Source organism: Harpia harpyja, chromosome 3 (assembly GCF_026419915.1).
Source record: "Harpia harpyja isolate bHarHar1 chromosome 3, bHarHar1 primary haplotype, whole genome shotgun sequence".
Classification (NCBI taxonomy): domain Eukaryota; kingdom Metazoa; phylum Chordata; class Aves; order Accipitriformes; family Accipitridae; genus Harpia; species Harpia harpyja.
The window spans coordinates 82,104,821-82,130,471 of record NC_068942.1 but is presented as its reverse complement, the minus strand read 5'-3'; the positions used below and the strand labels follow the sequence as shown (position 1 = coordinate 82,130,471).

The 25,651-nt window shown below is 42.9% G+C and overlaps 1 protein-coding gene across 1 annotated transcript in view; it reads right to left on the bottom strand.

Annotated features, from left to right (window-relative positions):
* The window catches only part of MIS18BP1 (MIS18 binding protein 1), a 28,238-nt gene extending 3,496 nt beyond the window's left edge, over positions 1-24,742 (bottom strand). The window contains exons 1-12 of the mRNA XM_052783708.1: positions 24,123-24,742; positions 21,012-21,137; positions 19,456-19,943; positions 17,635-17,714; positions 15,529-15,659; positions 10,591-10,681; positions 10,002-10,180; positions 8,060-8,223; positions 6,977-7,085; positions 4,457-5,327; positions 3,358-3,530; positions 991-1,133 (exon numbers count right to left, since the gene is read on the bottom strand). Coding sequence (XP_052639668.1) covers positions 991-1,133; positions 3,358-3,530; positions 4,457-5,327; positions 6,977-7,085; positions 8,060-8,223; positions 10,002-10,180; positions 10,591-10,681; positions 15,529-15,659; positions 17,635-17,714; positions 19,456-19,943; positions 21,012-21,137; positions 24,123-24,654 — 3,087 coding nt within the window. The 5' untranslated portion in view covers positions 24,655-24,742. The remainder of the gene's footprint in view (positions 1-990; positions 1,134-3,357; positions 3,531-4,456; positions 5,328-6,976; positions 7,086-8,059; positions 8,224-10,001; positions 10,181-10,590; positions 10,682-15,528; positions 15,660-17,634; positions 17,715-19,455; positions 19,944-21,011; positions 21,138-24,122) is intronic.
* Between the last annotated feature and the right edge of the window lie 909 nt (positions 24,743-25,651).

Here is a 25,651-nt window from a genome sequence, read left to right as displayed (position 1 = left end):
TGCCAGAATAAGAAACCCCCTGTTGCTACAAAGAAAACCCACAAAAGAACAAATCTATCAAGAGACACAGGGGTGCGGTTTGGAGTCCCTGCTGGAACTGAGGCGCTAGTTTTAATGGGCAGAGCTCACTTGGTCAGACAACAGCAAAAAGATGCATCATGAAATACACTTCAAAAATTCTCTACAAGGGAAAATAATAAGTTATTCCCATAATAAATGAGTGGCTTTCTCTTTACAAATGAAAACAGAGTCTTAACTAACATCTAGAGTGTGTAATCGTGCTGCACCACAGCTAGGTGGAGGTTTGTCAGAGATGTGGTAACGCTCTCCAGCTCTGGTGCTGCGTCTGCTGGGGGTGTGTGGGGGCTGCAGGTGGAGCGGGAGGGGAGGGCACTCCTCCTGCTTTGGTTGCTGCAGGCGAGCCTAGCCAAGGAAACAGGGCAGCCCTTCAGCCCAAATAGGCAACAAAGAGGAGGGAGTAAGTAAACAGCAAGCAAGGGCCAGGGCGAGAGGGTAACAGAACTCCCAGCGAGAAACCCACCCGCAGACAGCATCGAGAGGCAAGTGGTTTTAAATGCGAGATGTGCTGAGAGGAGAGAAAGAAAATCCTGTTAAGTATCAGCACGACCTTAGAAAGTACCCAGTTCCACAGCACAGGGACCCAGTGGTCAGCCCCAGGACAGCAACATCAGTACACAACCAATGCTTCACAGCCTCACAAGGTCCTCTCACGTGGAGGCAGAAGGGACACCCCTACCCCAGGCTGGTTTTACATGTTCGTTCAGCGGTAACACTTGGCTGCAGAAGCCACGTTCCGCACGTTCTCACTGCTAGCAATCCAAGTATTGCAATAACAAATCAAGGAAATAAGCCTCTTGCCCCAATTCCACAAGATTTTATTGATGGAACTGAACCAGCAGACTTGCAACACACCCTTGAAATACCAACCAGAAAAGCATATGCATATATACACTGTTTTCCCAGATTTACCTTTACTCTTCTATTCTGAAAGGGTGTCGCCGTGAAAATATCATCATGGTTGTCCTTCGGCAAATGGTCCAGGAAGTCTCTCATCTGCTGCTTCCTTTTTAAGGTTCCCACTTTGGCAGTTATCATAACCGGCTCCTGCTTATCTACATGAATCAAAACATTGTTCTAAGACATCAGTTACATAGCATGATTTTAAAATTTGCTAACTACAATCAAACCTAGTGATACAGAGTCCAGTCTCTCCTTTGTGGAAATGTCTTACAGCTTCTTTGTGATCCTTTGAGTTCTTACACAATTTATGCTTTCAAAAAGAATTTCTCTACTACATCTTAACCGGAAGCTCACTCTAGAGCCTTACGTAGCCATTGCAAGTATCATACATCAGCTATTTTATTACAATTTTAACAGAATTATCCATGCACCTGCATTTCAGAGGCAAAAGATGCCAAGATTTATCACCCATGTCAAGAGGCATAAAGTGCTCAAACAAAGGCTCTGCTGCACAGAGACCACTCTAGCATCCTTAACACGAGGTCTATGGAATGCTCGTCTGAGACTTTAGCATATACAGTTGCATCCTTCACAAACCTTGATCCAATTACCACACCTAAACGATGAGCCATTAAACCTGCTTGAAGAAAAGAAAGGACTTTCTCACTTTCACCTGTGTATGTGTTCCTATCCCCTGCTTTCCCTTACAAGTTACTTTATGGGCAAATGTAGAAGAACATCTTCCTAGTATCCTCATCTTCAGACAAAAACTAAAATAGCTGCTTACGCAGACAGTCAAGTAAAGAAGAAAATTAATGCACAGTCCACAGATTTTCAGAAGAACAAAGTATTTTTGTATCTGTGCTAAGATTCATCGTTAACAGGACGCACTCGCCTTCCGAGAGAAAGCCAATGAACAGCTCCTACCTGCCAAGAAAGACCCTTGCTTAGTATTATGCAGGACTGCATTTAGTCCTTTGCTTTGCTACAGTAATTTTAGAGTGTCTTAGTAGTCAAAAGGCCCAAGTGAGTCCGAGAGGTCCCAAACATTGCTTTCCTCAAAGCAAAAAACCTTAAAACCACTATGGCAGACTGACCTCTTACGAACGCTCGCTCTAACCAAAACAATTGTGTCTTCTATTAAGCTGCAGTCTGATCACATCTAATGCCAGGGTGAAATGGGAAACAATTCTCTACAGGATATCAGCAGTGGAGAAATGAGCAGCAACATTAGAAAAAGCCTTCGTAATCACAAAAGCACAGGGAATTTTGATACCATGGGAATAGTCAAAATAAGATGGTTTCTATCTGTGCTCCAAAATGCTCGAGAACATACCACCCCTGTCAAATTAATTACAAAACTGATGCCCAGCAGACTCACACAAATTCTATAACTGCAACAACACATTTCAAAGAAACATTCAAGTAAAAATAAAGTGCATTGTCCGGCACTTGAACCCTCAATCTGCTGCTTTTCCAAGTCTGCACAACACCACAGTTCACTGCCTTCAAGGGCAGGGAAACCTGCTGAGATCATCTGGCCTGTTCTACGTTACCGAGGCTACAGAACTGGAGCCAAGCATTCCCGCGTGAAGTCCAATAACTGTGAGTAACCCGGATCACCTCATTTGGATGGAAAAAATTATTTCAATGCTTTCAGTAAATGGAGACTGATGCACAGCTTTAACCACCGCCAAACGTCACCAGAGCCATCTTTGCCCACAGTTGTGTAACACTCAAAGCTTCAGCTTCCAATGGCTGAGTGATGGCGTCTCTTTGTCAGCTAGAGTTGTTATCAAATGGCTTTCCTTACCTAAGCACTTACTATGTCACTGTAACCTTCTCTGTGCTAAATAACTGGATTGACTATCTTGTGCCTTTCACTTCAGGGCGTACTTGCTCGCCGTAAACGTGAATTACTGACTTCAGAACTGGACAGAAAACAGCAACAGGCATGTCAGTGCCAGACACCAGGGAACATAACTTCGCTGTTCTTACTCCACATTGCCCTTAGTGCACCCAAGCACCCTGTATCCTTTTTGGATAGATAGCTCTACAAGTAGCTCATTGTCTACTAGGGCCTCCAAGAGCCTCTTCAGATATAAACAGCTTTTTTCCATTAGGTAGCGAGGCCAGTTTAAGTCTTCCCATCATGCTAAAAACTAGAAAACTCTAAAATTACCCTTTCTCTTGTTGTTACTTCAGACATTGAAGACATCATCCAAGCTCTCCAACAAACCTTTATACTATGGAAGTTAACCTTCTTCACTACTGGACCCTGATGTGCATTTATGTCTGTATCTCTCATTTCATAATAAATGCTGAATTTAAAATTATTTAAAGACAACAAAATACCCAGAAACAAGATGTCAGTACCTTTCTGTTCTGATTTTCCTGAAGTGGTGGTCTTCTTGGCATGCGTTTTGGAACGTTTTGCCTGTTGTTGTTCTACATACTTCTCATAGCACTCTTCAGCAGAGCGAGACCCCACCGCCATGGCCACATCCACCCAGAAGCCATTCCTGTGCTTTGGAAACAAAGCAGTGGCCCTGCCAAGAGAACAAAGCCACAACCTTCATCACACCGAAGAACCTGTGCAACGCTGCCGAGTAAAGTACCCAGCGACCAGCTGCCTGTCCTAGAAAGGCGCTGTGCGATGGATGTAGAGAATCTTGTTTCTGGTGTCTTGTCCAGGCGCTTTAAAACATGCAAAACTTTATTTGAACAATTTAAACTAAGAGCTCAGTTACAAGATAAATTTCTTCCTTATTTGCAGCAGGTGCACCCCGCCCCGGAGGCATGAGCTCATGCCTTTTCAGGTTTCTAATCTAAAAGAAACAAAACCAAACATGGTCATTTTATTACTTAATGTATGTATTAAATACTGCCCAGTAGTTTGTTTAACTAATTGGACGATGCATTAATTAAACATTCTTGCAGTTAATCTCCCTTTACAAAACTTAAGTACATAAGCACGTCATGTTTAAATTTTATTGCATTAGGGAAGAGAATATGCTACCTCTGACTTACTGTTTAAATCATAAATATGAATACTTTTACCATATTATTTACCTACTCGTGTTTTTCAATTTTACTCATAGGAATGTTTATCACTTTTAACAAGATTAAGTCTGTGATTTTGAAAAACGGGTAGAGGAGCAGATTCACAAAATTTTACCTAATATCTGTGTTCCTCTCAGTTTACGCTGATGACAGTGGTAGGGGCTGCTATAGGCTTACGCATCTACAGTTATTTTAGAAAATACTCAGTTGTCTCCAGTATTTCACTATTTTTTTATTTGTTAACAAAATCTATTTTTTAAGAGGAAATTAAAACATAAAGGAAACCTTTAAAATAAGGTGAAAGAGAATGAATCTGAAAAATCCAAATCCAGACCACCCAAACCCTCCAGTACATTATGCCTCCTGATGCCCCAGGGAAACTTTGCCCTGTGAAGACAGGGCAACCACTTGCCTGTAGAGCTTCTGTAATTCCTTTTCAGACCAATCATCAGTTTCCCTTTGAAAAAGTTCTAGAGATTTCTGCACCTTTTCCCTCTCAGGTTCTCTGGATTTTGCTGCTGAAGACATGGCAGTATTAGAAACTTCACAATTTGTTTTTTTATTAGATACTTTTGAATTCTTTTCTTTTACATGATATTCCTCTTCACTGGTTTTGGTCTCAGTGTCAGATTCAAGCAAATATCTTGGAGGGTTGATTCTGCTTCTTGTCCTCGTTGCCTTGTCAGGCAGATGGGAAGTACTGGACTTGCTAGAAGGTGTTTTTCCTTCAAGTAAACCAGAACTGTCAGTGGATTCAGGCACACTTTGCCTCAACGGCACATTACGGGAGCTACTAGAGCGTTTTACTGTCCTTTGTTCACACGACACCTTGTTTGCATCATCCTGTGAACTTTTACAGTTAGAGGAAGATTTAGAGGTTTGAGTCTCTTGTTTTAGTAAAGGTTTGGTTTTCCTTTTGATAGACAGTGGGATATCTTCACTGGATTCCTCTTCCTGATCTTTGCTTGATGATTCTTCTGTTAGATGCTTGTCTTGTTGTTTGGCTGACCTTAAAGAGTACTTGTAAGCCTGCTGACAGACAGTCAGTTCTCCATATTCCGCATCTCTCTTTTCTTTTGTCCGTCCTGAGATTCTGCTATTATAGTTATGTTTGTTTAGTACTTCGGTATTTAAGGGAGTCATCTTGACAGAAAGCTGTGTTTTCATTTCTGTACTCCTGATTGCATGATCACTTTCGTCATCATCTGAAACAAAGTACCTGGCCTTGCTTCTAGCAGACTTGGTTTCTCTTTTGGAACTTACTCCTTTTTCATTGTTTTTCCCTGAAAGAGATGATGTCAGTATAATATCAAACATTGTAAGGTAAATCATTACTGTGTTCTCAGACAAGCAAAGACTAGCCTGCTGCGGGATGCAATGCATCCCATGCTCATTAAGATCTGTGAACTCCTTTCTGTTATTTAGACTGTAGTCCGTAGGAAGAGACAAGCAGCACACCTCCAGCGTGCAGCTCCCCATGTTCTGCAGAAGCCTCTCCCCACATTAACAGAACACTGGACTTCTTCAGGACAAGGAGATATTCCGTTGAATGGTCACGTTGGAATACAAAAATAAACACTCCTTCCCCCGAAACACAGCAAAATGTCACTTGAGAGAAATGAGTGATCCTAGGAAACATTTCATCACGCTCTGTACTGCCTGCCCCTTCCCCATTTAAGAGACATGTAGCACAGGTAATCTGCAACCCAAAGATTTACCTGACAGATAACTATAAACTCATTTCTGCTGTTAAGGGATGTCCATAACTTTACCAAATGCAACTGAGTAAAACCAGCACCTAGTGAAGCTTCCCAAGATCGCTACGCCTCCTTTCCCATATGTGTATCTTGGAAGGATTAAGTAAAGGCCTTCTGCTCTCACATGTACACTCCTGTGTATTTGGGATTAAATTCTTCAGGAACAGAAGGCTACACGATACAGATGTGATAGCATGTCCCAGCAGGCAGGCCATTCCTCCTCGTGGCAGTCAAGAAGCAGAGCAAATCCATTTACACACGACTCTTACAAAGAACGCATAGCGTGAAACCAGTTGTAAGAACTGAATTCATTCTGAGCAAGTGTCCCTCTGCTCAGAGGGAGTACAGTCAGCAGCAGGGAGGATTCCCCGTGCACAGGAGATGTCCTGTTCCTGCCCAGTTCACTCCCATGACAAACTGCCTCCAGGCAACTAAAAGAATGAGGATTATTATCAAGGCTACAAAAGGGAATGTGAAAGTTTTGAGCAGATAGAGAATAAAATTGTAAACAGAAAATGTTGCTAAAATGCTATGACTGAGATTGAGCAAATGCTAATGTCCCAAAAGCTTTACTTCTGCGGCAAATAGCTTTTCTGCAGGAAACATTACAGTTGCTTTAAAAGAGAAACTTCTGCTTTGTATTTTATATTGTTTTCAGGGTTCTATTATTTCCCAAATGTTATTAAAAATAAAGGTTTTAAAACTCTGTTAATACACTTTATTTGCCTACATAGGCATTTCATTTATTTTCATTCATCCAACTTAAAAAGGAAAGCCAGACCACCAGTTCCCTGGACTGGTGACCTCTACTTCTCTCCAGGCTCTCTCAAGTCACACGTAATACCTACGTTGAGAGATCCAAAGCACAGGAACAGAAACTTAAAAAAAAAAAAAAAAAAAATCACAATCCTTTCATTTCAATTTCCAGAAAGAAATCTGCATGTTCCCATTATGTAAATACAGAAGTGATTCACAAATGTAGTTTATATTTATAGCTGTCAAGCTACGCATTGATGCTACTCTGATAATTCTTCATAGAAGAAGCAATCAGCCATTAGAAGATTTAAATAATTTCTTTGCATTAACAGGACATCAGCATACTGCTCCAGCACCCAACTCACAATCCCACTGATTCTAGTCCATAACTTTAAAAAAAGAAAAAAAAATTTTTTTACCTTGACTTCGGCTTTTTGGTGTTTCTTCTGTTGTCTTCATTTTTTCCTTTCTTGTATTCTTCTTAGAGTTGGAACTGGTCTTTGTTTGGGATTTTGCACTAATAAACATCTTCAAAATAAAACAATTTAATCTAAACTTCTGCAAGAGATTACATATCAAGCATACCAATGCCAGCTCTGAAAAAGCCAAATGTTTACAGGATTGGTAGATTTAAAAGTCACCTACATTGACCAGTATCTACTAAATACTATTTGATGAACACATGTGTTTATACAAATGCATGCAACCAGAGCAACTTAGCCAGGCTCCCTTTAAATTTAAATATTCTAAAACACAAATTTAAGTCTCGAGACCTAGAACTGCTTGAGTTGGTGGTCAATTGGACATACACCTTCACTGTGCAGCTGATGACAAGTGTTAGTACTCCCTGAATTTCAGGCCGACTAATCTTAGAGAGATAAAAAAACCCCTCACGAGTACCACAAGGAATGCTCCTTTCCTTCACTCATTATCAGAATATTATCAGAGTTGCTTAAAGTGCCATAATCGATAAGAACAGCACACCTCAATCAAAACTGGGGTGACCTGGACAGATCAGGATACCAGAAGTGAGGAAACAGCTGGTCCGAATGAATGTGAAACCCCACCCAGGAAGGGGAGAACCGAGAGCAGTACAGGTTAACACAAAAACCCACCCGCAGCACGGGCATCCCGCGTGCGATGAAACGCTGTGGCACGGACTCAGCATTACAGTATTACAAAAAACGTTTTACTTGGGAACCTCTGTGTCCCAGACCAGTACATGTGTCCAACTTCGGGTTTGATGCATTTATCTGTCAAAAAAACCCAACTTATTTTTCCAGAAGTAATCCCCCATTATTCCCATTTTACAGAGAACAATTATCTGATAATATGGAGATTAAGACTTTTTTTGTTTGTTTTAAAATGTTTTTATAATGTTTTCAAGATTTCCTGCCTCTCTGGGTACTTGTAAGAGCTGGACTCTTTCTGATAGATACATAGCCAAGTTTATTCATTATATTTAAGATACATTTAAGTAACAATACGCAAAAGAATCTTACCATGCTCAGATAATCTATTCCACCTTCTTCTATATTAACGTTTAGTTTCTGATCAACAAACTCACGTTGCCCGCACCAGAAGCTTAATGGTGGTTTAACAAGACGGCCACTACGAGTGTAAACTCTGCTTGAGTCAAATATGGAACTGTGTTCTGGTGTTGTATCTATGAGAAAAAAGAAGAAATATAGTTTCGTCCCAAATGTAGTCTTGAAAATTCACCTTTGCAGACTTCACAAGCATAGGAGCAATATTGTGATTAAACCAGCTCATCTGCACCGACTACGTGGAAAATATAAAACTTATCACAATATTATGTTGTTCTTTGAAAAGTGTTCAGGTTAGAAATAAGCGTACCTTAACGTGATTCACATGTTACAAAATTCACTGTTGTGAACTTTTTATTTTGTTTAGAAGATTATAAATACTGTAAAGGTCACATAGGGAAGTAGAACGATAAATAAAAGTTGTCAAACTGAACAAATCCTAACTAATGAGAGAAAAAAAATAAAACAGCTTTTATAGCGTTAGCAAGAAAATCTGATTCTAGTATTGTCGTGGTTTAAACCCAGCCAGCAACTAAGCACCACGCAGCTGCTCACTCACTTCCCCCCAACCAGTGGGATGGGGGAGGGAATCAGGGAAAAAAAAAAAAGGTAAAACTTGTCGGTTGAGATAATAACAGTTTAGCAGAACAGAAGGGAAGAAAATAATAATGATAATAGCAACAATAATAAAATGACAATAATAATAAAAAGATTGGAATATACAAAACAAGTGATGCACAATGCAACTGCTCACCACCCACCAACCAGTGCCCAGTTAGTTCCCAAGCTGCTCCCCCAGGCCACCCCCCTCCCCCCCCCCCCAGTTTATATACTGGACATGACGTCACATGGTATGGAATACCCCTTTGGCCAGTTTGGGTCAGCTGCCCTGGCTGTGTCCCCTCCCATCTCCTTGTGCCCCTCCAGCCTTCTTGCTGGCTGGGCAAGAGAAGCTGAAAAATCCTTGACTTGGTATAAACACTACTTGGCAACAACTGAAAACATCAGTGTGTTATCAACATTCTTCTCATACTGAACCCAAAACACAGCAGTGTACCAGCTACTAGGAAGACAATTAACTCTACCCCAGCTGAAACCAGGACAAGTATTAACAAACAGTACAATGAAGCTTGGCCAAAACCCTATTGGAACGTATGACAAGATATTAAAAAGTCAAAGTTAAAACCAAAAGCTAGGGTTGCATTACAAGGCAAAGAAGAAAACAGGTTGATCATTAGGTTAGGGCTTTACAACCCTTTTCTTCTGAAACAAAGCCAACGTAATGAATTTTTTTACAACCAATTCTGTCCATCCCCAGTTGTCATCGCTATGCCTCAACTGTGGCAAAAATATAAAGATGCCATAAAACAAACCTGCTCAAGGACTTGATATGAGTTTAAACTAACCCAACTAAAAAAGGGGTTGGGCCCTGCAGGGGACGAGTCCCAAGGATGGAGCCTTGATTGGAGGTACTAAATCCTACGGGCATCCCAGGAGGACTAAGAAGAGAGTACGTTACACAAAATAGTAACTGGAGAAAAAAATTGTCAGGTTTGCTGTCAGAATAAACAGCTCTGGAGTCATCGCCTTCAGCTACTACAGACCAAAACAGACTCCTGCTTCTTTCCCAGGGTTAACCCTCAGGACAGCCCCTAAACACTTGTTGTAGCTGTTGTACATCAGCAAACCAGAAATAAAGAACCAAGTCAATGCTCTTGATCATTGCAGTCTAAGTAAACACAAACAAAAAACTTCACCCAACTAGTTTGTTACCTCTTCCACACAGCCTAATTAACAAGATACAAAACAGGCAGGTATTAGGTGTCTTTTGGTGGGAAAAACAGCTCTCGGAAACACTCCAACTTTTTTCTGAAGAAAAGGATTATTAAATACCCACAAGCGTTTTTATCATTCTTCGGTAATACTTCATAGGTGGTGTTTCTGGTTTCAGGTTTCTTTACATGTCTTGCTGAACCTTTTGCATTTTTCAACACATCCGTGTCCACCACTGAGTCACCCTCTTCATCTTCATCTTCATCCTCAACAGTATTTTGTTTATTTTGTTTTCGTTCTTTCCTAATGATTTGGAGTTTAAGAAAAGAAATAGTAAACATCTGAAGCAGTTGTCCTTTAACAACACATTAACTTGTGTAAACTCGAAGTCTTCTCCTCATCTCGGGAAAAGCCCAAGAGCAAAGTGCAGCTGTACTCACACAGACACCGTGCGAGCCACTAAATGGGTGAAGCCCTTTGCTTCTCTTTGCTCTAAGGCTATGTAAACAAGCAGAACAAACCCAAACCAGTATAATGAAAAAAAGGTAAAAGGGTATCCTTCCAAAGCGGTGACCAGTATTTGCCTGGAACATACTCTTCGTGCACGCATCTACCATCTTTTATACTCCTCTAGTATAGTATTCTTAAAAGGCAAAATCTCAATAAATACTTAAAAGAACATTGCAATGAAACAGAATCTCCAAAGAAGTTACCTTCTCCTTTCCTCAAGAAACTCCTCAACATATTCCTTCCACTTTTTGGAAAACCCGTATGTAAATCTTTTGATGAAACGGTAGGGAAATCCTGTTTGAAACAAAAGTAGCATTAAAAATAGCTGAGCAATACTTTTAATCAGAATGGGTAGAAATAATATCCAGTACAATCATGGTTTTGTAAGTACCTCAGAAGCTCACTACATCTTTAAACATCAGAGAGAGACAGGTTTCCCCAGTTCAAGAGAACAGCATACTTCATAGAAAAGTCAGCCAAAGGGTCATTGATTACAGACATCAGTATCTGGAGACAGCATTCTAGTTTCCTGGGAACCAGGAGCATAAGCTTTCCCCTGCCCATCTCGCTGGACTGACACGTGGCTTCTCTGCAGAGCACCAGAAGTCCCTCAGACAGCCTGAGCTTTTCGGGCTCTGGTTAGGTCTAAGCCATTCGGGACTTGGCATATCAAGAAAACTCCACTTGGAAGAAAATTTTATTGTGCTTTGATACAGCAGCTGTTCCATCAAGAGCACACAGGCTGTTCATGAGGCTTAGACAAAGAACAACTGCATCAGGATCAGGTGCAGTCAGTGTCCAGCAACAATATTACAACCTGGGAAATTCTTCAGGTAGTACAGATACAACAGAATGTCTCTAGTTTTGTTTCCACAATTGGAAAACAACCCTGAAACCAAATATTGATGCAAAGGTATAACGTAATCCTTCATTGCAACAGAGAAGGAAAAAAACATTACTTGAGCTCCAGCATTTCTGAGCAAAACATTGGACATTTAACACTCTCATGGATACTACCATGGGGCCTTCTCATTGACAGGATATAACCTGTATGGGTGCAGGAGCACAACAACATTGAGCCACCGCTTGCCTGCTCACAACGTCTAAAAAACCAGCAGCGTTCATCCTCTGACACTGAGATCACTGGAGCCATGGACTACTACAAGAAGGGTCTGCAACACATGATTAGAAAACAAGCTTAAGCAGTAGCCTATTTATCTGAAATTCTGGGAAGCAGTACCTTTACTGAAAAGCCTTGAACAGGCACATGAGGTCAAAAAAGAAATCACATCCACAAACTGTTAATCTTTGGAGCTGAAAAGCCATTAATGTCAGCCTGCACCAACAGAGAGTTCTAGTAACTGAGCTCCTCCAGGAGGAGGGGAAAGGAGAAAGGCACTCTTTCATTACTTTATTTAGTGCACAACCAAAGGTCCATCTAGCCCCAACCAGGGAAAGGATACTAACAGCAGAGGCCAGAGTACAGAAGCAAGGCAAGTATACAGGAATATCCCCTCTAAGCAATCTCCCAACCTCCAGCTAAGAAGTCAACTCTGATTTCGATGTATTTAAAAACCCTAAAGGTTTCTCCTGTTCTGCAGGCCAGAAAGTCTTAGCTTGGTTTGTCCTTTGCCCTATGAAAACCTTTTCATAACTTTAAACACATCATTCTTCTCCACACACTTCCTACTTCTGCATTCTTTCTGAGAATAGCTTGTTGAGGTTTCTGTGGGGAGGGGGAAGGAAAGATGTGGACTTGTACTCAGTCTCCAAAATGTTCATGTATCATACAGCTTTTACAGCCAATAACAGTCTTATTTTTTTGTTCCATTCATTTTCAATGTTCAAGTTTTTTCACTACTAGTGAGCATTAAGGCGACCACTTAACAGAACCATCTATTGAAACCCCCAAACCTTGTTCCTCAGTTTTTACAGTGAACCAAAAGTCTTACAATCATACATCATCATACACTATCATATGGGGGTTGGACTAGATATCTTTAAAGGTCCCTCCCAAACCAAACTATAAAACCATTCTGTGATGTATGTAAAAATATGCTTTCCCCTACCACTACATGCATCATTTTACATTTACCAAGACTGAATTTCATCATTTTGATGCCCATTCCGAAGCTCTTGTGACATGCTTTGTGGCCAGCACTCACCCTTACCATCCTGATGCAACTTGGCAACATCAGACTACAGCTGCTGCTTCCCAGCTCATGTTCTTTTCTGCAAAGTTTATGAATCTGCTCAACAGCCCACATCATTATGGGATTCTTTTTATTCCTCTCATTTTCTATTGTTATTTAAATCCACAGAAGTTCCTCCTCCTTATCACATAACTACTTTGCATCCTTACAATCTTCCCAAGAGCCTTTCTAGAAGCCCAGAGTCTAGGGACCCCATCAAAGAAGTCTTACACCATTGTGAGGCATTATTTCATCTATAGTAGCACTGTAGATGCCTTCCCCCATACCTCACTATCTGTACATCCACCAGTCCCACTCATTCTTATGGTTTCTATTGGTTTACCTCCTATGAATGCCAAACTCCACATTCCTTAGTTTCAAGGGACTTAGGAAACAACTTTCTTAAAAAGCTTTGCATCAGCCACCTTTCAGGCCCATAAGTATCAAAGCAGGTTTTTTGCGAGATGTTACATGCTAGTTATTTCATCCTTCAGCTCCTTTAAAATGTTTTAGGAGTGGCATTTCATTACAGCTGTGGTGGGTTGTCCCTGGCTGGGTGCCAGGTGCCCACCAAAGCCACTCTATCACTCCCCTCCTCAACTGGACAGGGGAGACAAAATATAACAAAAGGCTTGTGGGTGGACATCAGGACAGTTTAATAAAGCAAAAGCAAAGGAAAACAAATGATTTTATTCTCTACTTCCCATCGGCAGGCAATGTCTGGCCACTTCCTGGGAAGCGGGGCTTCGGTACTCGTGGTGGTTGTACCGGAAGACGAACGTAAAATAACAAATGCCCCCCCCCTTCCATCTCCCTTTACTTAGCTTTTATAGCTGAGCTGACATCATATGGTATGGAAAATCCCTTTGGTCAGTTTGGGTCAGCTGTCCTGGCTCTGTCCCCTCCCAAGTTCTTGCCCACCCCCAGCCTGCCGGTGAGGGGGGGATGCTGGAGAGACAGCCCTGATGCTGTGGGAGCACTGCTCAGCAGTGGCCACAACACCGGTGGGTTATCCACACCTTTCTAGGTACCAATACAGAGTACAGCACTACGAGGGCTGCTATGGGGAGAATTAACTCCATCTCAGCCAGACCCGATACAACAACCACATGGGTTCATTCTTTACATGGACTGGATAAAATATTTCCTGATCTTCAGGAAGGGCTCTAGCCAAAGCACAGCAAGTGCTGTTCCACAGATGCAGGCTGGAATGAAGCGAGCACCACAGGGGGTTGTGTGCAACACTCCTGCTGTGGGGCTGTTGGGACATCAGCCACAGAAAACACCTTTCCACAACAGAGCCTGTGCAGTTAAATAGCCTGTACTGTCCTTTGCATGGTTTCATCATCAGTGACCAGCAGATGAGTTTGCTAGTGCACCTGGTATCCCAGATTGCTAATAACCACTTTTGATAACGAGGTGGAAGGAGGTAAGTGCCTAGTCAGTGCTCTTACTGCAACACATTCCATTAATGATTTCAAGTGCTTTGAAGTCACTTGGAGTATGGGCACACAGCAGTCTGATATTTTCCACAGGCAAGTAGTTCTGTACTAGCGCAGCTTGGTTCACAAACTGATGGTGCCACTGCTGACAGTCCCAGCCATTTTCAGCTGCCAGTACCAGCGGTTTAAGGAAATCCTCAGGTTAGACTTTAGATGTGGCATTTCTTCTCCTCTCCACCTACATTAGCTTGTCTTTAACTTCTCTTTTGATTCCTAAATCAATATTGAATCTGTTCAGGGTATTTCCAGGGTATTTTCCACACCGACCCTATGACAGTTTTTGTGTGTTCGAAGACAAGGGGGAAGCCAAGAAGGACGGATGTTTTGCCCTAAGTGCTAAGTCCGAAGATCAGAGGAATTGACCCAGAGTAGTCCATTAACTCTTAAGCTTAGGAAACCTCTGTAGTACCTGAGCCAGTCTGCTCAGAAGTCTCTGGCTGTCACTTTTCCTTCTCAGAATATTGAAATAAAAACAAGTACAAGTATTTAGCAGAGGAACTAATAAAAATATTCAAGTCGGAGAGCAGCAAAGTCAGGTATTTATCAGAATGCATCCCAGTACCACAAATGAGAGGAAAAAATTAAAGCCACAGACACGTCTTTGGATGCCTTGTGCTGGGCCTGAAAGGGCAAAGAGTGCATATATGCTCCTGTAAAAAGAGCGTGATCACGCCCACAAGGCACCTCTGTATTAAGGCAAGCATTTATTCCATCTATGCCACAGACGACCTTTACATTCCTAGAGCTGCCATAAGCACTAACATGGCAGCTCATTTACTAGTGAACATGACAGAGGATGCACGTGAAGCAAGAAAAATAGAATAAAGCCTAGCCTAACTTTAACTCTGGGTGTAAATTAAATTTCCTTTAAAATTCCACATGCTTCAAAACAATCTAAAGCAGGAAGTTTGGATGGATTTGGTATAAGATACCACTTAGACCCTAAAGATGGACCAGTTTACTAAATTATAAAGCACTGGCACCATAACTAGTCTATCTCCAAACAGAAATTCCATGTAGCATTGCAGAGCTAATCGTTAATTACTGAACAGTAAGTCACAGATAGAATGCGAACACCAGAGTAATTTCAGTAGCGTATAAACAATCCCTATTTGAATGTCTTAGCACGATTTAAATGCCAAAACATTGACCAAAATTACATAGAGGCAATCTTAGCAAAAACCAGTTTCCTTAAAAGAATGCACCCATTAGCCAACTTCATGCTCTGAAAGCCCTCTCTATAACTGCAGGACCCTAAAATGCCAGCTACAATTAACATTAGGTAGTATTTAGAAATCTGATGCTGGAGTCACTTTCCATCATGTGCTGAATACCCACCGAGCCCAATTAGCAGGATAAGACAAAACGTTCGCTTCGGCAGTATGCTCCGTCATAAATCTAAAGCCCTTCTCAGTTTGTAATGTTACATTAAGAATCATCTTCTTACCTTCTTTCCTCATCGAAGCTGAGTCTATATTTCCCTGTAGCAAGTAGATACTGCCAGATGATGTTTTAACTTGGTTGTGTGCTATGCGTTCCATAATTGCATTACTATGCCATGACAGATCTTTCATATCTCTAAGAAGAGACAGATAACATGAAGAACAGAAATAAAACATTGTTTTCATAAAAGAAAGAATTTTAAACTAGAATATTGATATTCCCTATGAGGCTGGCAGCGCTACGTATATTATGAGCGATATAGACACTAGCAGGATGTGCTAGGTTTTTTTAGCTTGGCAGAGAAGCCATTCTGGCCTTGTCTAGTACTTGGACAGGAGACAAAACGAACATGTCAACTACTGCAAACGTTAGTCACAGAACATTAGCTTGACATAAGGCTGCAGAAGCAAAATGGACTACAGGACTCCATCCAGCTCATTATTGCAGTATTACCATTATGCAAGTTACAAAACTACCATTATACAGGTCAAATGTATATTTTCCCCAGGATTATTGTATTTATTTATGACCTTCCTATGTAAAAGACAAAAACAACTGAAGGAGTCCTAATATGTGCAAAAATTGGACTTGTTAAGAAATTAAGGGACTTCTCCATGAGAAATAAAAAATAGACCCAAGCATTAAAGTAGAAAATCTCCAGAGTGTTGGATTTTTTTTTTGTTTTGGTTAAATACACTTTTACAACAGTAACCAACAGACCAAACTACAGAACAGTATTAAGGACTGAAACCCAAGATGACAGTGAAAACACTCAACTGTGTAACTTGACACACAATATTAACAGAAGCCAATTCAGAAGGTCTATAAAGCAAATCAAATATATCATGTGTAAGCAACACGTATCAGATACACACTAACACAAGTGAAAAGAGAACATGTTGCTAGTAGTGAAGGGTGTGAAGTGAGAGGATCAGTTGTTTCCATATAGCCGTGAAACAAATGTCAATTCCTACTACAAATCCCACCACAGAATATGTGGCCTCCTGACATCTCTCAGTAAGCATACTGAGCTACTTCCTTCCACAGTGCTGCTGCTGTTGAGTGAGATTCTGAGTTGTCAGTAGATAAGTAACTGTGTTAGGTAGTTACTAGCTACAGAAAAAGTAGAATACTCCTTTCCAAGGGATATTTTCACAATGTCATCAAACAACTTTATTGCAAGCTAAATCTCTCCTTTGTTCTGACACTTGTTTTCCTGATCTTGTAGCTATTTGAATACAATCTGACCAAAACCATAACCAAAAAACCCACAGAGTCAGTTTTCAGGTGGATCAGCTGCTGCCATGGTTCACCATATAGCTGTAGGAGTAATAGTGCCATCAGAAATGACATGGCAGGAACATAGACCTGATGGCAGCCTGCACCAAGTTTGACTTAAAGCAGCCACAAAACAGAATTTTTGTGAAAAGAAGTAGAAGCTCATCATGCCCCTAGTCAGCACCAATTTGGGGGATCTACTAGACAAACACATTTGTCTTTATTCGTCTTAAGCTCTTTGATCAACTCAGGACTGGACTTTGAAATAATTATTTAACCAGTAGTCTTCTGTATGTAGGCACTCTACCTCTTGCACACATCAAGGAATTCACCTCTTCCTTGATAAAGAAGTTTAAACTATAACATCACTTTGTATTTGCCAAAGGCTAAGAGTAAGTTCCGTGAAGGTGCAGCTCCCACGGCCACCTAAGCCAGGACAACCATGGTTCCTTCTCCCCCACTGTTCCTCAGCCTCCAGCCATGCATTCCCTCATGCCTCTGTGCACCAGCTCTGCCATTCTGCAGGCTCTGAAGCAAATGGGTTCAGCGTGCTTAGTCAGAAGATAGATAACTACGTTTAAAAAAAAAAAAATGGTATGAGATGTAAGCACTGTCATGAGGGTTAGGATGCAAGCATGTTCCCTGTGGCTGGGGAGGAAAGCAGCAGAAGCGTGTGGAACTGCTTCCAACAGTTACCAAGATATTCCAAGAATACAAGTCTCAAAGCTACAGCTGTTCAGCCAGGCAAAGATGGTATACCCTTTCTAGCTCAGATGCTGAAAGCCCACCAACGTGTTTTACATTGCATTTAAATGAGAAAACTTTTCCTTACTTCCGTTTTCCTTCAACATATATTGCAGTGTTACCATCCATCACTTTAATTCTCCAACTGGTTAGGCAGATTTTTTTTTGCTATAAAAAAAAAAAAGTCATTTTTAAATTAGCCTAAGCTATGCAACATCACCAAGGCATTACCAAAATAGAAATTAACTCCTGTATAACTTGAGAAGATATTTAGGCACCATCCTCCAGATCAGAAAAACTGAAAACAACCATTACATACATAAATGTTGAAAGATAATCAAGCTGGAGTCTAATGCACAAGCGAAGACATGCATTTAAATTACAGAAACTTCTGAGTAATTTAATGTTGACTTTCAGATGACAAAGTCATTGGCCAAGACTTCTAGCAAATCCAAAAAGCTCCTCACAAAAAATACCAACACTATGCCATACCTCTTACACTTTGTCACCTGTCCTCCGTTACTGTTCAGAAAAAGTTATCCATGAAAAAAAAATGTATTTATTAGCTATGTTATTGCTAAAATTTAGACAGTATTAAAATGGCTATATCTGATATTGCAAACTACCGACACATACAGCTGCAGTACCTTCATTTTGCATTAAATAGCCAGCAAGCCAGTTGCACTTGAGTTGCAGTTTGGAAAACCGTGTGTGAAACATATGACTTTGTTTTAAAAAAAGCTTCTCGGAAAACAATTTTTTTAACATCTGAAACTATGGCTATTTCTCTTCACAACTTCAGTTAATAAACTCCAGATCTTTCCTTTAACAATGTTCGCCTTTTGACCATCAGCCTTGACTTCACTGAAGATCTTATCAATGCTTTAACCCTGACTGAGGAGAGGTACCTGCCATGTACAGCCAGCACCTCCTCCGTGCTCAGATCTGTACTGTCCAATAACAACACCTCTTTCAGCACCTTCCACTGAGCTACAAATCTTTAATATTAACAGATATCTGTTCCTTGCCTAAATCAAAGCCCATCATAAAGGTAACTTTTTTTTTTTTTTTAAAAATACAGGAAAACATATCAGACATGCTTGACAACGGTGAGGGAGAACAAAACAATTAACTTGCTTAACTTAAAGAGGACTTCTCCACAGACTTCTCCAGGAAAAAAAGGAAACTCAAACCTTGGGAAGGTATGCTTCCACCAGTTTCCTAGGCTAATCACTGAGGAAAGCGGCACACTTCGAAATACACCATTTTCCTCAAGCTTTATTCCGAAAGTTGCAAATACTGCCAAGCATGTATTGAATTGAAAAGAAGATCTGCAGACTAGTCTCCTGGGAAAAGATTCTTGTCCCATTTAATTCAACAGAAGTTTGGATATTCTGTAAGAAAGCCAAGACTTTTACCTCACTATCAGCAGTACAGATTCAGTTAACTTTAGAACCATCTCTAGCCTACAGTTAGGAAAGATCTCTCCTCCTTGGCTTTGCGGAGACAGCCAAGAGCTGGATTGGCCAGTGATTTGTTTCATGTCCATCATACCAACACATGGCAATTAACATATTAAAGATGATGTAGAAGGCTCCTTCAGAGAGAGAAATCTTTCAGCCCACACTGTGGCTTGTGAATGCTAAAATAAAAGGCCGCCTTTTATAAAAAAACAAAAAACAAACCAAACCAACACCCCCCACCCCGAACACTGTCATCTTGGATTACGGGAAAAAAGAAATCCTTTTGATGGGAAAGCCTTTACCAGTAAGAGCCAATAAAATAATAGTTTATTCTCTTCTGAATGCTCATTACTTTTGACAGGAAACAAAAAAAATAAATCACAACTATGAGCTACAAGCAGCCCACAGGAATATCTCGGTTGCCCTAAAGTATTAAGTTCTCCCACCTCTTTGTCTGCTTTCTCAGCAACTTGATCTGTATGAGGTTTATTCAAAGCAACCGTATAGCCTTCTTTCGGCTTTTGCCTCCTTGGAATGTGGACTTCGGGAGAAGAGAACATAATACTACATAAGCACTGTGAGGGCTTTTGAGAATTAGTCTCCAGTGTCTTTTCTACTCCACAAGCAGCTTGCTTATTACTTGGCTGCAACTCTCTTCTGTCTTGATGAAGTTCAGTACGTTTTGCTTCTCCATTTCCCCACCTTTCTTCTAACTGATCCCCATTTTTAAAAGGGCTGGAATTTAAATTCACAGACATTTCATCATCAGCATCCACTGATTCCACAAGGAAATCATCCTGATCATCCTTATCAGTGGCCACATACTCTGTAGGATCATTCCTGAGCTGCTCAGCAAAAGCAGATTTGACTAACGGCTTTTCTGTAGTTGTGGAAGGAGGAATGTTCTGCTTGACTGGGTTTGAAGGTGTTGAATCTGCCCATTAAAAAAAAAAAGGAATAACAAAGAAATTAGTGATATTTGAGAACTAATAATGAAAATGCATTCATAAAGTTAGCTCCATTTTTAATAACAGGAGGTTGTATTGATTAACACTACAATTGTGAAAGCACTGGCTATTTCAATCGCCACTCTCTGAATTTGTTCAGACTAGCTTTTCCTCACCACCAGCTCAATACCCCTGCTGTTAAAGACTTCTAGATATCCCACTTTCCCCCAAAACGAAGCTAATGCACACCATACCTGTTAACAGTATATCTTTACCATTCTTCCTATCTTTTCTTTAATGAATCCTCATTGCAGAGGAAAAAAAAAAAAAAAAAAAAAATCTGTTTTCACAAAAAAAATCTCAAATATTTCCATCTTCCCAGACTTCAAGATCTGGACTTCTAGCCATGCTGTGAGCTACAAGCATTGGGGTTTGAGTTTTCAGATAAATTAAGCTCAGTTTTGAAGTTGAACACTACTAAGACTTTGGCATGCATCATTTTCCTCACCTGCAATTTCAAAACTGAACTACAGGACAGAAACATATACAGGTTTGCTATCAAGCAACAACACGGAAAAAAACAAATACAAAAGAATTTATCACGGAAAGAAACCTTTTCTCTTTATGTTTTAAGAGCAAAGGGGAAAAAAAAAAAAAGAGCCAGCAAATAAGAGGTTTATGATTTTTCCACCAAGTTTCACATTCAAATAGCGAAGTGTTGCACCTAGTCTCTAAAGAACTCTTAACCACATTAGGAGCCTGAAGGCAGTGGATAGCTTTCATTGTCAGAGGAGATGGTGCACTCAAATGGATTAATGATCTCAAACTTCAAGGTCAAAAGCCCACAACCCTAAACCACAGTTAAACCAAGTCTAATGCCATCTCCAGGTTTGAAAAGGCAGATTTGCAGGTTTCTTCCTCCATTTTCCACTGCGCACAGACTACAAAGAAAGAAGAATGATACTCTGCCAAAGTATGCAAGAAACTATAAACAAGAACTGAGACCCTGAAGTCAAGAAAGTTTTTGAAGTGTTTTTAAGAGCAATACCCAGTACCTTTTCGCTGCTGCTGCAATTTCCACTTTACACGCAAGAAGAACTTCTGAGGGGATTCCAATACAAGAGGATCTATGGCTAGTGCTTTCATGGTTTGGTTCTCAGGAATCAGAGCACAAGGTAGTTCTGGAAAATAACAAGAATACAAAAAAAAAAAAAATCTTTGAATCTGGGGGAGAAAAACATTTCCTTGTTGGGGGGTAGGGGAGGCAAAGTACATACTTCGTTAGATCCTAAACTCCAGTATATGACAGTATGTTTTCTTTTCTTTCCCAAGATGGATGGGCAATGCAATCTTTCCCTTTTCAACAGGGGGTTAGCTACTATGTTGCCTCAGCTGCATGTGAGAAACACCCTCAGGTGTGTGTATGCATGTCTGGATGTAACCCAACCCACAGGAATCAACAGGAGTTTGGAGGTGCCTACAAATGGGATGTGTTTCACAGCAGTACGGTCTAACAAGTAGCACCAATACTAGCCCCTTTTGATATTCAATCAAAAGTCATTATCAATTTGTGATGTGATGATGCAAAGGCAAAAATATACCTTTTGGAAATCTGTTGTTAAAAAGGAAATAAAACTTTAGGAGCTTTTACTTTTTATAAAAATCACAGAATCATACAATGGTTTGGGTTGCAAGGGACCTTTAAAGGCCATCTAGTCCAACCCCCCTGCCATGAGCAGGGACACCTTCCACTAGACCAGGTTGCTCAGAGCCCCGTCCAGTCTGACATTGGATGTTTCCAGGGACTGGGCATCTACCACCTCTCTGGGCAACCTGTGCCAGTGTTTCACTACCCTCATTGTAAAACATTTCTTCCTTACATCTAGTCCTAATCTACCCTTTTTTAGTTTAAAACCATTACCCCTTGTCCTATCACAACAGGCCCTGCTAAATAGTCTGTCCCCATCTTTCTTATAAGCCCCCTTTAGGTACTGGAAGGCTGCTATAAGGTCTTCCCAGAGCCTTCTCTTCTCCAGGCACAACCCCAACTCTCTCAGCCTTTCCTCACAGGAGATGTGTCCCCCCTCTGGACTCACTCCAACAGGTCCATGTCCTTCTTACGTTGGGGACCCCAGAGCTGGACACAGTACTGCAGGGGGGGGTCTCACCAGAGCAGAGGGGCAGAATCACCTCCCTCAACCTGCTGGTCACACTGCTTTTGATGCAGCCCAGGATAGGGTTAGCCTTCTGGGCTGTGAGCGCACATTGCTGGTTCTTGTCCAGTTTTTCATCCATCAGTACCCCTAAGTCCTCCTCAGCAGTGCTGCTCTCAATCCCTTCATCCCCCAGCTGGTATTGATACTGGGGGTTGCCCCGACCCAGGTGCAGGACCCTGCACTTGGCCTTGTTGAACCTCATGAGGTTCACATGGGCCCACTTCTCGAGCTTGTCCAGGTCCCTCTGGATGACATCCCGTCCCTCAGGCATGTCAACCGTACCACTCAGCTTGGTGTCGTCAGCAAACTTGCTGAAGGTGCACTCATTCCCACTGTCTGTGTCATTGATGAAGATATTAAACAGTACTGGTCCCAACACGGACCCCTGAAGGACACCACTTGTCACCAGTCTCCATCTGGACATTGAGCCATTGACCACCACCCTCTGAATGCGACCATCCAGCCAATTCCTCATCCACCGAACAGCCCACCCATCAAATCCATATCTCTCCAATTTAGAGAAGGATGTTGTGGGGGACCGTGTCAAAGGCCTTGCAGAACTCCAGATAGATGACATCCATAGCTTTTCCCCTGTCCACTGAAGTAGTCACTCCACCACAGAAGGCCACAAGGTTGGTCAGGCAGGACTTGCCCTTGGTGAAGCCATGCTGGCTGCCTCAAATCACATTTCTGTCCTCCACGTGCCTTAGCATAGCTTCTAAGAGGATCTGTTCCATGATCTTCCCAGGCGCAGAGGTGAGGCTGACAGGTTGGTGGTTCCCAGGGTCCTCCCTTCTACCCTTTTTGAAAATAGGTGCAATGTTTCCCTTTTTCCAGCCACCATAATAATGGTTTAATCTCTATTTTATTGTATCCAACAGAAATAAGAAAAGTAACAAGTGATGTTACGTTGCAGCAAGGAGATTTAGGAAAACTTTTTCATATCTAACTGTAAAACAAGGACACTGTCTCCTTCATAACAGCAAGTTCTTTTCAGAACAACTGGATAACCCCTCAGTGAAAACAGCATACAGCTACCCATGCTACTGGCCAGATAAGACAGGCTGAGCAGTTAGCCTAATTTTCTGCAATCATGTCTTAAAATGAACACAGACTAACCAGATAGGTCTTAACCCCCACTCAAAACCGGATAAAAGTTTAGTACAGGAGATTCATAAGTACTGTACTTCTAACAGGAATACATGTAGTGATGAAGCACAACCCTTCCGATAAACCAGCCAATATTTCAGTGAGCCTCCCACTCTGGGTGATCATAGCATGAGAATAACAGGGCACCGCAGGACACCCTCCCCTTTAAAATATCTCTGTTACCTTTACAGATTCACACGAACCAGAAGGAAGGCCATTCCTACTCACCTAGAGCAGCTGGCTACAGTACCTTCCCAGGAGGGGCACAGTCCTTGCAAGTTCACATTACACCAACTAGTCAGAAACGGAAGATGCACTGCAAAAGTCATCAGACCCAAGTGCCCAGGGGAATACCCCAGAAGGATGTAAAAACCTGAACAGTTCTTCCATGAACCCTCCTCCTTTCTGTATTGACTGTAGGGAATAGTTGAAGTAATCGTTTTGACTTTTTTACTTATAAAGCGTAATGCTCTGTTTTTCAAGATGTTGCAATGGGTCAATCCCATTCACAAACACAACAGAGGGAGCAAGCAGTCAAAGCCAGACTGAGTGAGAGAGGGGAAAAGTACCCCTCCATCCACACTTTTTTTTTTTTTTTTTTAAATCCCAACCATCCGGGGGAAAACCAGTACTGGTACAGATATTTTTTACACCTACGAACACACACCAGCCGCTTTTTCCAGACCCTGGAAGAGTCGTAAGTGGAATGCGGAGGAAGTCATAGCGAGCTCAAGGTTAAATAAGAGACGGCTTTCTCAGAGAAGCCATCGGACAAACCCTTTTCTGGCTGCATGCACCCACCTGGCACCTCGGCGGGTCTCTGCCGACCTTCTGCCGTGACAGGATTTCTCTTAGGCCTTCGCCCCTGCTCCTCGGGATTCGGGACGGGAGTCAGGATCAGGTCGCTGCCGCAGCTCCTCTCCGGCGCCTTCCCCGCGGGCGGCCCCAGGTCCTGCTTCTGCCGCAAGGCCCTGGTCTTCATCCGCTGGAAGATTTTGGCCGGGGACTCGTGGGCGGGAGGCTCGCACGCCCGCCGCTTCGGCCGCCGCTCGGGGCCAAGGCTGGAGCCGGCCGGCATCCCACCGGCATCCCGCTGCTTCTCGCCGCCCGCCGGCAGCGGGGACTGCAAGACGCCGTCGCCCAAACCGCCGGCCGCCGGCCCTTCGGCGCGGCTCCCCGCACGGCCCGCCGGCTCCGGCTGCTCCGCCGCCTCGAGGGTGCCCTGGCGCCTCAGCAGCTCCTTCAGGGGAGTCAGCGTGTCCGCGGGGATGCTGTTGAGGAACACCGAGCGGAACGGCAGGTCTCCCCGGCGGCGGGCGGGGGTCACGATCATCTCGCCGCGGTTCCCCTCAGCCGCCGCCCGCCCTTTCTCCTCAGACCGGCGCCAAAGCCCCGCGCGCGCGGCGGCCGTAGCCCGCCCCAGCTGTTAGAAGATTTGAGCGCTGCCGCAGCGCCCGGATTGGTGGCGAGGGCCGGTGGCGTCACTGCCCGCCTGGGCGGCAAGAAGCAGTGCGGGGGTGATGCTACCGGTCGGAAGTTGCGGAACAGCGTTTAGGGAGATGGCAGCGTAGCCTACTGTCGGAGTTCTCCCCCCCCCCCGGTGTGGGTGGTTCAGTCCGCCCCGCGCGATGGGCGGGGCGCACCGCTGAGGCGCGGGCGGCCGTTGGCGGCTGAGGCGGCTGTGAGGGGCCGGCGCTGAGGGCGGGCGGTCGTAGCGCAGCGGGCGGCCGAGGGGGGTTTCCCGGTGTTGAGGGGGGCAGCGGCCGGCTTGAGCCGCCGGCGAGAGGAGGGCGAGCTGGGTTCTGCCGCACGGCGCCTCTCGCGAAGGCCCCTAAACCCGCCGGGCGGCGTCCGAACGTTAAAGGAGGGCGGCAGCGTTAGGAGGACAGGCCCGCCAAAGGGAAAGGTGACAGGCTGGTGACAGACCCGCGGGTCGGCCCAGGTGACTCGGGTAGGGCGCTGGGATCGAGGTAAAAGTGCCACGGTCCTTCCGAGAGCCGAGTCGGAGCCCGCGGGGTTGAAGAGAAAGCAGAGCGCGGCCGGGGAGGCGTGTGTGCTCCTTGTGCCTGCCTTCGGGTACAGCAACAGCAGAGAAAATAAAAAGAGTTCGCTAGCACATTTCAGCAGCGTCAAGACTTTTAGGACCTGGCCTGCAAAGCGACTCCGAGCTGTAACTACACGTAGGTTTTTTTTAAAAGACGACAATAAATTCGGTCTGTAACCGTGCGCTTAAACGGGAGTTGTAATGAGAGGTCTGAAAACACAGGCGAGCTATTGTCTCTGTCTTGGCCGAAAGATTTAAGTGGTAGAGTTTCATATTAAAAGTGGGA